This window comes from Euprymna scolopes, chromosome 18 (genome assembly GCF_053919585.1).
Source record: "Euprymna scolopes isolate OS-2025 chromosome 18, ASM5391958v1, whole genome shotgun sequence".
NCBI classification, from domain to species: Eukaryota; Metazoa; Mollusca; class Cephalopoda; order Sepiida; family Sepiolidae; genus Euprymna; species Euprymna scolopes.
In genome coordinates, this window is record NC_136499.1 from 125,435,521 (window position 1) to 125,451,053 (window position 15,533).

The 15,533-nt window shown below is 33.7% G+C and overlaps 1 protein-coding gene across 1 annotated transcript in view; it reads left to right on the plus strand.

The window, feature by feature from the left end:
• LOC145297805 (general transcription factor IIH subunit 2-like) overlaps positions 1 to 15,265 on the plus strand; it is a 71,303-nt gene extending 56,038 nt beyond the window's left edge. Inside the window, exons 12-15 of the mRNA XM_080144111.1 lie at positions 1,746 to 1,849; positions 7,195 to 7,303; positions 8,342 to 8,381; positions 15,001 to 15,265. Of these exons, the coding sequence (XP_080000237.1) occupies positions 1,746 to 1,849; positions 7,195 to 7,303; positions 8,342 to 8,381; positions 15,001 to 15,138 (391 nt within the window). The 3' untranslated portion in view covers positions 15,139 to 15,265. The remainder of the gene's footprint in view (positions 1 to 1,745; positions 1,850 to 7,194; positions 7,304 to 8,341; positions 8,382 to 15,000) is intronic.
• Positions 15,266 to 15,533: the final 268 nt, after the last annotated feature.

Consider the following 15,533-nt stretch of genomic DNA (forward strand, 5'->3'; position numbering starts at 1 on the left):
TAATTATTATTATTATTTATTATTATTATTTATTATTAGTAGTAGTAGTATATTATTATTTTTATTGTTATTTTTATTTTTATTAATATTATTATTTTTATTATTATTGTTAATATCATTATTATTAATATTATTATTATTTTTATTATTTATATCATTATTATTATTATTGTTATTTCTTATTATTTCCTATTCGGTAGAAATGAGAAGGAAATGGAAACTGGTAGAGCTCATAGGGACGTACTCGGAAGACATTGGGATGCAGTTTGGGATTAGTAAATGGTGATGAAAAGAGGAGTAAAGGTTCATTCGAATGGAATAGTGCTGCCAACTGGAGAAATCATGAAAGAAATAGAAGATACAGGATATAAGTATTTGGGAGTGTTCGAGGATGTAGGCATCATGAACAGAGAAATGAAGGAGAAAGTCAGGAAGGAGTATCTTAGAAGAGTGAAACTAATTGCAAAGTCGAAACTGTATGGAGGAAACCTAATGAAAGCGGTGAATGCATGGGCAATCAGTGTTTTGAGACACAGTGCGAGAATTTTAGAATGGTCTGACAAGGATTTGCATGCCATGGATATCAAAATAAGAAAAGTTTTAGCAATGTTTGGTATATTTCACTTTCGAAGTAGCGTAGCAAGGCTGTATCAAAAGAGGAAAGATGGTGGGAGAGGATTGAAAAGTGTAAAATATTGTGTTAGAACCAAGGAGATGTTATTGAAGGAGCATGCGGTTAGAAGTGAGGAGTGGATGCTTAAGGTTATGGCCAATGAAGTGGAGGTATGTGAGACCAAGTCTGATTATGTGAAACATATGGATAGAGAAAGAGCGGAGAAACTGGCTAAATAGAAAATGCATGGAAGGTTCTTCCAAGATATAGCAGAAGTGGCTGATGAAAGATCATGGCAATGGCCTAGAGCTGGATAGCTGGCTAAGAGTACTGAAGCTTTTGTTTGTGCAGCACAAAAGCAGGCATTAGGAACACGATTGTTAAAAAAAGTTGTTCTAAGAGAGGAAGTTGCTGCAAAATGCCGGATTTGTGGTAAGACCTCAGAATCAGTTGCGCACCTTGCAGCAGGGTGTAGTGGACTGGCCCAGAGAGAGTACCACAAAAGACACGATCGCATGGGACTCCGGATATATTGGGAGGTCTGTAAGAGGGTTTGTGTGAAGTGTGCTGGAAAATGGTTTGAGGAGGTGGCTGATGAAGTAAGAACAAGTGAGGATGGCAAGGTAGAGGTATTGTGGGACAAAAGTGTCAGAACGACCAAGCAATTGGAACATAATCATCCGGATTTGGTCGTCATTGACAAGGTATAAAAAAACTGGCAGATTGTAGACTTCTCAGTACCCTGGGACAGGAATGTGAGAGAGAAGGAGAATGAGAAGTGGAGCAATTATGCTCCATTGGCCTTGGAGATAAGGCATATACACGGGTTTAAAACACAAATAATCCTGATCATAGTAGGTACACTAGGAGTAGTATCAAGTCGTCTGGAAGGACAATTAAAAAAACTATGAATCCCCGATGTTTTAGGCGGCCTTCAGACTTCTGCTATTGTAATTATCACCAACATCCTTAGGAAAACCCTTGATCTTTGAAGCTCCTGGTTTGGAGCCGGGATTGAGGGAAATCCTCTGGAAATGAATTCCATCCCTTTCCAGGGAGACGTTGATAAATGAAATCAGAATTATTATTTTTTCTTCTTCTTCTTATTATTATTATTATTATTATTCTTTAGTCATCTTGATGATAAAGCAGCCCAGAACTTCAGCAGTGGTGGTTATTTCTGTCCCCAGTGTCGCAGCAAATACTGTGAACTTCCGGTGGAATGCAAGTCTTGTGGTTCGTATATTCCTTATTTCAGTCTCAGCAATCTCCCTCCCGACCCACCTTTACATATATTTTGTTTGTTTTATGTTCTTGTTAAGTTGATTTTATTATTAAAACTGTATGCCCGGTCATAAAATATGCTTAAATATTATATTTTAATTTATTATTAAAGAACTAATTCTTTATTGATTATTATATTGTACCTAATATATAGTAGTGATTTCAAAAGTTGGAGAAGAAATATAACTTGGGTGTCACCAATCAAAACCAAAACATTTAACTCTTCAACGGTATTCGCTACAATCTGAACTAAGGACACATGCGCATCAAAGCTTAAAAAATTAACACAGTTTAATATATGAATATATATTTGCGCATGTGTAGAGGAGCACTTTAAGTCAACTTATGCCTGCCAAGTTCCAATTTTTTTTTTAATTTTGACCCCTTGAGCAGCTATAATCAAATTTGTTCCACAGGCCCAAATCAAGTTTCAAGTTTGTAGACCAAAAATTAACAGAGAAGTTTGGTAGAGACTGTTCCTCACACACACAGACAAGGTCATTTTTGTGTATTATTTTTTGCAAGCTGTTTGTTGTGTGTCGTTAACACGGTACTAGCTTGAACCAACTTGCTTGTGTTCAAGTTAAGTGCAAAGAGGTCGAAAAGTTAAGACTGACAGGCTTTAAATTCATTAACTTCTATTGACGATATGTTGCACCTGCATGCTAGCAGGGATCACGAGGCAGGTCATACACTTTAAAATAAATAGATAACACACATGCATTTCTAGTCAGTTAGTCAGAAGACAGTCAGAGACTTCTTTAGTCAGAACGAGAGAATCTTGATTCAAGAGGAGAAAACAGAAGAAAAAGAAAAGAGACCGGAATTGATTCAGCTATACAGAAGCTTCTCAGGGAACGAGGAAAATCCAAAATAAAGACTTTCTCCAAACAATAATATTAAAGTCGTGTTTTTGGGATTATGCATGAATCGTTATGAGGGGACTGACTGAAGGAGAAAAAGGAAGGTGTCGTATATGCGACACAGACACATACAAAGGCAATCACAGCCATGTTGTAATTGTACTTACAATACACCCCCCCCCTTATCCTTGTTTGCACAGTTGTTGTTTTCACACGTTTCAGCTAAATCATCCTCTGACCTTCTTCAGGTGATTAACCATGACAGGATAGTAATACTGACTCTTGTAATTGTATCCCCAATAATTACTGCTTTCCATGGTCTGCAAAAAAAAGAATGAATACAAAAATTATGAAACCTCATGTCAAAGGATTAGAAAAAAAAAATTTTAATTAAAAAATATCTTCAAGGTCATCTTATATATATATATATATATATATATATATATATATATATATATATATATATATATACTAGCAGGCCGCCCACCATTGCCCGCTCATAAAATACATTTAAATATGATATTTCAATTAATGCAGATTTCATATTTATGATTATATTATATTGGACCCAATATATAATAATGATTTAAAAAGTTTTTAAAAAATGACTTGTGCGCCACCACAGAGAATCGAAACCAAAACGTTTAGCTTACAATTTACTTTTAACTTTGATGTTAATGACTGTACTATGCAGATATGTTGTTTGCAAGGCTAAAAGTTAAAACATGAACCAATAGCTATTATGTTATGCATGCATATACATAATGCCGTCATTTGACCTTCACCTGGCAAATTTTTTTTTTTTAATTTTTGCACTTTTGCACCAATAAAGAAATTAGCATTTTCTTTATCTTTTGTAAAACAAATTGTATATACAAGAAACATCACAAATTATCTGCAAACATTATTTGATTTTGTAAAATGTTGGAATTTTTTATTGTTTTATAGATTATTTTTTTTGATTAAATTAGTTCATGATTTTTTAAAATATCTACTCACTTAAATATTTTATCTTATATACAAAGTTTATCATTAGATTTGTCTTTCTGTCTGTTCATTCCACTTTTTTCCAAAAACTACAGGACCAATCTGGCTGAAATTTTGTATGCACTTTTGTTATTATAAAGTACAGTGAACTATCTATTATGGTATCTGCTTGATGCACAGTTAGGGATTAATAGGAATTTATAGGGATCAGTATTTAGTGCAAAAATGAGCACAAATCGAACCATATTCAATCATCAATTTGGCATAAAGCATGCAGATACTACTTCAAGGTTAAAAACTAATCAACAATAAATGTTAACTGAATAGATTCTGACCCAGAAAACAGCAATTCTTCCTCCTTTGTCAGAAATATTACCTATGAAAGGTGAGGACTAAAGGACAAAATAAGAGAAGATTATATCGTTCTATCATTTTAGCATAGAGTGGAACCAGTGCTGATGTGATTGCAAGAGATAGGAGTGGATGGAATGCCAACGAGGATTGAAGATATGCATTGCATGGTGAGAAATGGTATAAGAATCATATGGTAGATGTTTAACACGAGTCATAAATGTAAGCTTAGATCTGATGACCTTAGAATAGTCAACAGGCTGTAACTTTTGCCTGTTTTTAATGGGTAAAAAAGTTAAACTATATTCATCATCATATCATTGTGATGATGATAACAATCTTCTTGGCTCTCTCACATCACCTTGCCCTATCCTCCATCACATCTGGTAGTCGTCTGTTAGTTGTTTGATGTAAGAATCACATCCAAAAGTAAGAATGGCATCCAAAAAAGCACATTGCTGATAATTTCATCTTTAGCCGTCGAGCAGTGTCCACCAAATCTGATGGTCCTGGATATGACCTCAAACAATGGTGAGGCCCTAGTTTGTGGGCTTTGGGGAGTGTGGAGCCACCTTTTAATTACCATTGCTCCCAGGTCGCTCTGACTTAGAGTGATAGTACATGTTAGGGTTCCAACTAAGGGTTAAATAGAAACTGACTTGAAAAAAAAAATTGTATTGAAAAATTTTTCTTCAAAATTACTAGATTCGGCATTAAATAACCTGAAAAGGGTTGATATGCTGTAAAACAAAAACAACCAACCAAATCTGGTTCTTCTCTTTATCTCTCTGATCAGGACTAAGACTTGCCTCCAAATGTTAAGAGTAACTCTTAACATTCCATTATACACACTGTCTATAATTATGATCATTTCTGATGACCTAAAGAAAAAAAAAAAACGCCTACTGTTAATTTTTTTTTTTGTGATATTTTCTTTCCAAATTCAATTCAAATAGCAGAAGCTATGGCTAGGTTGCCTGACATTCTTGTTCCCTTTCCAATTTAATTTTTTCTGATGCTTTTTTTTTTTTTTTTTTGAAAGAAGAGAACTGAATTATCCCGAGTTGAAAAAGAAATCACAAGTCATTTCTGATGACCTAAAGAAAGAAATACCAAACTTGATGTGTATTTTTTTTTTTTTTTTTTTTACACGGTGGTCACCACTTATCAAGGCCCAGAAGCCACTCAAGGATAAGGGTTATTGCAAGTACAGTACGTTAGTGTGGAGATTTAATAAAGTGTCTACTTAAGGGAGGGGCGGTTTATCAGGAATTTGTTTACGTTGGACTTGAAGACATCCAGGTTGTAGTCAGGTGGGAAGCAGGCAGACGGAACAGAGTTCCACAGGCGTGCAGTTCTAAGAAAGAAGCTTTGTTCATGGAATCTACATTTTGATTTAGGCACAGATAAAGAGTAGGGAAAATTTTTGACAGTGGATTCAGCTAGATGGGTGTTTATCGTGAAAGATTGGCGAGATGGGGGACCAGAGATTGGAGTTCAGACGAGCACCTGCCATGGAAATAACGATAAACAAAGATAGGCTTGCAACATCTTTTCTGTTGGAGAGAGGCTGCAGGGAAGAGAAAGGGCATCCCCCACTAAACCACGAAGTCTATTTTGTACTCTGTCAAGGCAGGATAGACTGTTTTTATCAGCTCCTGCCCTGATATCTATTTTCTTCCTTCAATTATTAGGAGATAAAAGCAGCTAAATATAAAAAAAAAATGGTGCTGGGTGCTAAAAGCATTGCAATCATTCATTTCATAGGAATCATATAATTCTATTGTTGGCATAGGTTTTCCCAATATCTTTCTAGTTAGAATTTATTTTTTTAAAAGACATTAAGCACTTAAATAAATAATAGTAATTTGATTTCACTCAATATTAAAAAACAAAGATAAAGAAAAATCTGTATGATGTACATGATGAAACAAAAATATCATATACTAAAAATCATGTAAGTTGATCATGTAGTTTTATTTTTATAAAGAAAATCAAATTTCATGAGTAAAAAAAAAAGAGCAGCGTTCCTGTTTGGCATTGTGAAAAACAATCTAAACAAAGGGAGATAAGTCAATGATTCAAACTTGCAAGATTTATGTTAAATGCCTATAAATTCTCATTAATTGCTTAAAAATGATTTTCTATATAATTTATATATTTTATAATTTATGTGATTTTTGTTTTTTATTAATATAGGGGGAATTCTGGATAAGAACCAATAAATCTTTTCCATTTACTTGCATTTAAAACCGAACAAGTGAAGCACGGATGGTTTCCCCGTGAGTGCGTAGTGAACGAGGCATAAGAAAATGACTAAGTTCAGCATTTGTCCCCTCCCTCTCAATTTTAGTCCCAAAAGTCCCCAAGGAACGTCAAATGTTGGTGAAAATGAACAAACGGTGCAGTTTTAAGCCTTAACATATGTAAATTTGAGTTCTGCACCATACAAAAAAAAAGAAATGACTAAGTCCATCATTACACCTTCATTTAGCCTCAAAAGTCCTCAAGGCCTTAACATATTTAAATTCGAGTTCAACACCATGCAAAATTACTAAATAGACATACACAGAAAATTTTGAACAAATATGATAAAATAGTCCTAAAAATGGGGTGTTTTTATTAGCCCTTAAAGAGCCCCTGGGGCACACCCAAGAATTATCGCGAAGTATAGACATACAAAATTATATAGAAATCAGTTAGCTACAACTTTTCAGAAAGTTTTATAAAAATCCAAGGCATCAGGTTTTCTTAATAAGCACAAAAGTGTTAATTTTAGCCATTTTAACCCAAAAGGCACCTCTAGGGGGGCAACCAGAGTTTTCCTGGAAAATCCGTTCTGTTATTTTTTTTTTTACTCATATCATGTTTAATGTTTGTGCAAAATTTCAAAAAATTCCAAGACGTAGTTATTGAGACAGACAAACAGACAAGGGTGAATTTACAGGTCCACCCTCCTTTTGTTGAGGGACCAAAAATAATTCTAATTTTAGGGTTTTTTTTTTTTTTTTTTTTTTTTTTTTTTAGAAGTGAAATTCAGGGCATAAAACAACTTAGTATTCATTTAATTTATTTACGTTTTTTTTTTTTTTTCAGCATTGACTTTAGTGTCAGCGCCTCATTTGGCACGCTCTTACCATCACTTATTTCCTCTTCCTCAATTCAAAGAAACACCAGCAACAGACATTCCAAATGTGGAATCAGTGTAAGTAATTTTATTTATAAAACTCACTGTTTGTCTGTCTCCATATTTTCAAACTCTATCTCTTCTGATTTCTTATAATAGTTTGATTCTAAACAAAACAAATGGTTTTGTATTATTTAGATTAATCAAACTAATGTATCAATCGGTGTAACCTTTGACCTTCTTTGTTATTTTGGTACTTTTTCGGATTAGATATCCAAGAAAGTTCCAATACTTACGTCATCAATTTTGTGTTTTACCGGAGACTTCCAAGACTAGTGAACGTAAAGAACTTCACCGAACAATCCACACTATACGAACCAAACTATTTATTTTAAATTCTTATTCTAACCCTAACCTGATCTAACGCTAACATGATCTAATACTACCCTGATCTAGGTCCTGGATATGACCTTAAACTATATCCGATGCTGAGGCCCAAGTTTGCGGGCTTTGGGGAGTGTGGAGCCACCTTTTAATTGCCATTGCTCCCATGTCCACTCTGACTCGGAGTGGCAGTACATGTTAGGGTTTTCATATAATGGGTTAAATAGAAATCGACTAGAAAAAAAACAAAACAATTATATTCTATTAAAAAAATTTCTTCAAAATCACTGGATTCGGCATTAAATAACCTGAAAAGGGTTGATATGCCGTAAAACAAAAACAACCAACCAACCAACCTAATCTGATCTAATCCCAAACCTGATCTAATCCCGAACCTGATCTAATCCCGAACCTGATCTAACCCTAACCTGCTCTAACCCTAATCTGATCTAATCCCTAACCTGATCTAATCCCGAACCTGATCTACCCCTAACCTGATCTAATCCCAAACCTGATCTAACCCTAACCTGCTCTAACCCTAATCTGATCTAATCCCTAACCTGATCAAACCATAACCTGATCTAATCCCTAACCTTATGTAATCCTAATCTGATCTAACCCTTTAATTCTTACAGAAATACAAAATTATATTTGATAGGATTTTAATTATTTTAAAGCATTTTAACATAATCAGATTGTAATAATAATTAAAATACATTTTTTGGTTTCCAGATTTTGTTATGGCTGCCTAATTACCTTAAAAGACAAAAATGTAAGTATTTTATCTTATAACCATTTTTCACAATTTATATGAAAAGTCCAGAAAATGTTGCATTCGTAGAACAGGAAATTTTAACAATGCTTTAACTTAGCCTTTCAATTAGGAGCAAAGTTGTTGCCACATTTGGGCTGGTGCATCTGCTACTAGCCTCTCACTCTTAGTCAGGGTTCTAATGTCAGCTAGGCTTCAACCGCTGTCCCATCGATGAAACGTTGCATCCGTCTGCTTGCTTTACAAGTATTTTAGTGGTAGGTGCTCCGACAAATTTCAAGCCTTTGTACCCCCTCGATGTAAATACCCCCGATAAACCCGACATGCAGCATAATCCCACCCCTACACAGTAGAAATCGCTAGATGTCAGAAAGCTTTCTACTCTTATAATTTCTTCCCTAGAACTGCTAGACTTTAAAATTCCCTTCCGGGTTCCTACTTTCCTGACTGTACTGACATGCAGAAGTTCAAGTGTCATGTAAACAAACATCTTGCTGCTCAACTCCCTTCACAGTATCCCTGCAAATTATGTCTTAGATAGTAGCCCCCTATGTCAAAATGGCACTGTGCCTTGTTTGGGGTGAAAATGAAATTAAAAAAAAGTGTAGTATCTGTTCTAATGCTACACTAAATCTTTTTTGTCTTTAATCAATGAAAGAAAAATCCTTCTAGATTGAGGCAATTTTTAATTTTTATTTTAATCTGTGACATGTAAGATAATGCTTAATATGTTTTCGTTTTTAAATTTACTAATGAGTCGCTGTTTAGCAAGGCTAAAAGCCACTAGAGTATAAGAGTTAACGAGATGGATAGATTGTCAGATGGATAATGATGAATATTATGAGAGGATTGAAAATGAGTGACAAGTTTTTATCAATGCTTCATTTGAAGATGACCATATTGTAAGATGTCACCATATGAACCACATTCTTTTTTTTGCCTCATATTTTTTTTTTTTTTTTTTACACAGTAATCACCACTTATCAAGGCCCGGAAGCCACTCAGGGATAAGGGTTATTGCAAGTACAGTATATTGGTGCACATGTAAAAATAAAATTCCAAAATTTGATAAAATCACATAAAACGCTTCATTTTTTAACAAATCTGATGTCATTTTTGGATTCCTCAGGTCAAAAAACTTACCTGAGTAAATTTTCAGGATCACATCATCATGTTCTAAACTGAAAATAGTTAAGAAACTGTAATTATTAAAATATTGCTCAGGCGACATCTTGCACGATTTACACAAAAAGAAAAATTCTCTAAATCTGCAACCGCTCTGAGTTACATGCTCAAATTTTCGGGATTTCTTAGTTTTTAAGGCATCCATCATTAGCGCAAGTCACAACAAAATCTGAGGATATGCGTTTCAAAATCCGAAATTTCTGTATGACTTGACATGGAATTACACTTGTTTGGCTGTTGCATGGCAAAGTTTTCTTGGTGTTGAAGTTTTTTTTTTTTTAAGCTCACAAATGTGGTTTTGTCTGCAGTAACTTAATACTTTTGCAATTTCATCCTTTTCTTATTTGAAGCTGCTGTTTATATACAAAAATGTGAGCATTTCACATATATATATATATATACATATATATATATATATATGTAGTCATTCACATACGGTACTGTTTTGTTGTATCACAACTCATCAGTGCGGCTAGACTAGCACCTTTCCTTAACCGTGGATCGAACCTACAACCATTGCGTTGATAGACGGCAGCTCTAACCACTGGACCAAGAATCGGTGCTCATAAATGATTCATCAAATGTCTATTAGATAAATATATATATTATTCTTTTTCCTTTTTTTTTACATGGAGGTTACCACTTATCAAGGCCCGGAAGCCACTTGGGAATAAGGGTTATTGCGTGTACAGTAATCAATGGGATAGTATTGTAGTAATCATTAGTATTGGAGATTTGATAGAGTGTCTTAAGGGTGCGATTCATCAGGAATTTGTTTATGTTGGACTTGAAGACATCCAAGTCGTAGTCAGGTGGGAAACAGGCAAACAGAAGAGAGTTCCACAGTTCTAAGAAAGAAACTTTGTTCATGGAATCTACGTTTTGATTTAGGCACAGATAAAGAGTGGGGAAAGTTTTTGACAGTGGATTCAGCTGGATGAGTGTTTTTCGTAAAAGATTGGCGAGGGGGGACCAGAGATTGGAGTTCAGACGAGCACCTGCCATGGAAATAATGATAAAACAAAGATAGGCCTGCAACGTCTCTTCTGTGGGAGAGAGGGTGCAGGGAAGAGAAAAGGGCATTCCCCACTAAGTCACGAAGTCTATTTTGTACTCTGTCAAGGCAGGATAGGCTGTTTTTAGCAGCTCCTGCCCAGATATGGCAGCAGTATTCCATCCTTGGACGTACTTGACTTTTATATAGATAGAGAACTGCATCAGTAGTGAGATATCTTCTGGAGCAGTAGAAGGATCCCACCATTTTCCCAGACTTGACAGATTTGACAACAGACTTGATGTACGTGTTCCATTTCAGATCAGGAGTAAAGGTCAAGCCCAGAAGCTTGTCAAAACATGGAGCATCCCCTAGACAAGAGCCATCCATTTCAATTGATGCCAGATGGGATCAGAGCGTTGATGATGTAAAGATAGGAGTTTGGTTTTAGATGCATTAAAAGTAACCAGTCACCTCTTCCCCCATTGTACCACACGCTCAAGATCAGAGAAGAAAGAATCAGAGAAAACTTTGTCATTTACAGCCTTTGATGTGTTGCCATAGATGGTTGTGTTATCAGCATAGATGTCAACGAATGAATTATGTTTTGGGAGATCATTGATGTAAATCAGGAAGAGAGTTGGGCCCAGGATAGACCCCTGAGGTACTCCAGCATTAATACTGTGGGCCTCTGATTTCTGCCCATCAACCACTACTCTTATGAGCCTATCAGAGAGAAATGATTTAATAATTGAGAAAACATTTCTAGTTATACCGTAGCTAGAAATCTTGTGAAGTAGGCCTTTATGCCATACCTTATCGAAGGCCTTTGATATGTCAAGAGCAATTGCCCTAGAAAGAAAGCCTTTGTCGAGAGATTCACTAATCCTATGAGATATAACCGTTAACATATATATGAAATTCATATGCTATTTAACATGTTGCAGAATAGATTTTTAATCTTATTAATATTACCATTAAATTTATTATATATATACCTAAATCGAAAATGTGCTACAGGTCCAAATACCCTATATAACAAATTTCAACTTTATAGACCAAATATTCAGACAGGAATTTACTAGAGAGTTTTCGCATACACACTGATACAATTACTTATTTATATATATATATATATATATATATATATATATATTATGCTAATTAACACGTCACAGTATAGATATTTAATCTTATTATTAATATTATTAATATTTCATTTTTTTATATTAGTATAAATAGTAATTGTATTGTATCTACATTTTGTTAATGGGGAAGTGGTATTATATCCACTGGAGAGCTATGTATTTTAGAGCTATCCTGTTTTTAAATCTCCAAAACAGCTGCATGGTAGACAGCTGATGATCCCCGTTTTCTATTTTACAATTTTAGTTAAGGTTTTCTTTTTTTCTTCCTTATATAGGATATGACTATTTTTAGAAGCCGGCTTATGCAGGTTAATTTCTATTTAACAATTTTAGTTAATCTAACCACTGGACTAAAAATCAGTGCTCATAAATGATTCATCAAATGTCAATTAGATAAACATGTTTTATTCATATGAAATTTATATGCTAATTAACATGTCGCAGAATAGATTTTTAATCTTATTAATATTACCATTAAATTTATTATTAATATTAATATTATATTTTTTATATTAGTATAAATAGTAACTGTATTGTATCTACATTTTGTTAATGGGGAAGTGGTATTATATCCACTGGAGAGCCATGTATTTTACAGCTGTCCTGTTTTTAAATCTCCAAAACAGCTGCATGGTAGACAGCTGATGATCCCCGTTTTCTATTTAACAATTTTAGTTAAGGTTTTTTTTTTTTCATCCTTATATAGGATATGACTATTTTTAGAAGCCGGCTTATGCAAGTTTATTTCTATTTAACAATTTTAGTTAATCTAACCACTGGACCAAAAATCAGTGCTCATAAATGATTCATCAAATGTCAATTAGATAAACATGTTTTATTCATATGAAATTTATATGCTAATTAACATGTCGCAGAATAGATTTTTAATCTTATTAATATTACCATTAAATTTATTATTAATATTTCATTTTTTATATTAGTATAAATAGTAACTGTATTGTATCTACATTTTGTTAATGGGGAAGTGGTATTATATCCACTGGAGAGCCATGTATTTTATAGCTGTCCTGTTTTTAAATCTCCAAAACAGCTACATGGTAGACAGCTGATGATCCCCGTTTTCTATTTAACAGTTTTAGTTAAGGTTTTCTTTTCTTCATCCTTATATAGGATATGACTATATCCAACCTATACAGAATCCCCTAATGTACTCTTTATCTTGTTACCTAGCAACTCTCTTCATCTTCTGATGACACGCTTCAAAATGCATGGCATAAAGAGCAAGGTTTTATATTTTATACGTCTAATTCAGAAGCAAGTTCTCAATCAGTTGTACGTGGATTGGCTTCAACTAAAGCTCTTAATTGATCGTTGTCAGCATCCGATGGCCAACCACTATGCTCATCATCTTTAAGACTCGTTGCTGCCATAAAATTCCTTAAACCACCATGGTGCTGTGCGTTCATTAGTGATTTCTGGACTAAATGCTTTGTTGATACCACAAGCTGTTTCAACAGCTTTTCGGCCTAGCTTGAATTGAAATAAGAAAATTGTGCATATTTTTTTTTCCGTTTTGTATTCAATGTTCTGAAAAAAGAAGCGTAATTGTTTTAAAATGATTGTAATTCAAACGATTAGATAGAGCGAAAATCCCTCTTTTCAATTAGGTATTATAATGAAAACTTATCTGAAAATACCTCATTTGAAATCAAAATTAAAAATTCTTCAAGAACTTTCTTCTCAATCTAATATATAAAATGTGTTTATAATTGAAAAAAAAAAAATTCAAGAAAGTGTAATTATTGAAATGTCACCCAAGTGATATCTCAAGCGATTTACAAAAAAAAATGGGAAATGCTCTAAAACGGCGACCGCTCGCAGTTACATGCTCAAATTTTCAGGATTTCTTAGTTTTTATGATGTCAATCTGTGCTGCAAGTTACAACAAAATCTGAGGTTATGGGTGTCAAGCTGATTTGACATGGAATTACCTTTTTTGTGGAAACGTGTTTGACAGATGGTAAGCTCCTGATTCTATAATCTTGTGACAGTACTTAGCATATACTTTATTGTCATATTTGGTTTAAAAATACAGAGAATATAAATTGCAATCAGTAGAGTGATTGTTAAAGATTGTCTTTTGGCGTCCTTCTATTTATTTAATTTATCGCTTTCTTTTTACTGTTTCTTTTACTTCTGAGGGTACTTTTAAGTGTCTGTGTTCTTATCAATGTTCTTACTTATGTGGGTGCATGTGTGTTCTATCCTTACACCGTTCTTTTGCCTTGGAAGGTCTCGACGTGTACGTGCAATAACATAATCGTACATACTTGCTTGCCTTGTCCAGCGGATATCTTCTTGTCGCTAGGCTGCCATCTCGTGGGGAGTGGTCCTTACTGCTGCAGATGCATTGATAACATGAGATGAATTTGAAGCTTCAATTCTTTTATTAAAAGGCAAGCCTATATCTGGACCCTGGTTGCCGCGAAGAGACCCTAATCTCCTGTTTGTTCCATCTACAACCCAAAACCAACTCTCAGCCCATGTGTCATCAATTCCCGTGTCACCCCTAATTTCCGGTTCATTCTATCTGTCAAACCTAACCCTTTGTGACCCCGCTAAACTCGCTGATGGGAAATCAAAATGCTTTCTGTTTCTAAAACTACCTATATAGCATTTAATCTGGGATTCCCAATACTACATGATTAAACTGACCATTCATATTTGAGGAATGGGTCATTTATTAGAATAGCCAACAAAACAAAAACGGGGTGAAAAAAAGTAAAACTACAACAAAAAAATGTTACCAAAGGGAAGCAAAGTTACTCCTATGCCTGTCTGGATATTTTTTTTGTGTGTGTGTTTTGACTTATTTTAAAGTGTTTTTTTTTACTTAAAAATAACTGTGAATTTAGAATGAAAAAGAAAATGGTGGTGTTATTATAGCAATAGTTTAAGCCTCAGTAATTATTTTAAAATTAAACAAAATACTCGTATTGCACAATTTTGACATTTATTGTTTTTTTTTCTAGCTCAACAGACATTACATTTATTATGAAGTCAAAACACTTTAAAATAAGTTAAAACACAAAAAAAACTTATCCCAGTAAGTAGAAGAGTAACTTAGCTTGTCTTTGGTAATATTTATGTTATATGTTTGAATTTTTTTTACCAATGTTTTTGCTTTGTCGGCTAATCTAATAAATTCCCAAGGAATGATAATGTATTTGGTAGCTGCAAAAATAATGTTGTTATATATATATATATATAGCTGAATATGAATTATGCAAGAAATGGACACCAACTGATTGTTTAATTTTTATATTTTCAGGGTTATATGTGCACAAAGTGCAACCAGATATTCTGCATCGACTGTGACATTCTGGCACATGAAACGCTGCACTGTTGTCCAGGCTGTGCATCATCACGTAACACTCAACAAATAGGTTTCATAAATTCACTGACGTGAAAAAAAAGGCAAAAAAAAAAATTGCAGTTCAGACTAATCAAAAATCATTTTACATTAAAAATCTTTTGAATAAATAAAAAGAAGTCATTTTATAAGATAATAATAAATATTTGTTTTTTGTTTTCGATTTTTTATTGTTTGATTTTTTTTTTTATTTTGTTTTTCGATTTTTTATTATGTGTTTTGTTTTTCGATTTTATGTTTTATTGTTTTTCGATTTTTTATGTTTTTTGTTTTTCATGTTTTTTGTTTTTCGATGTTTTATTGTTTTTCGATTTTTTATTGTTTTACTGTTTTTTGACTTATGTTTTATTGTTTTTCGACTTTTTATTATGTTTTGTTTTTATTTTGTTTTTCGATTTTTTATTGTTTTTCGATTTTTTATTGTTTTTTGT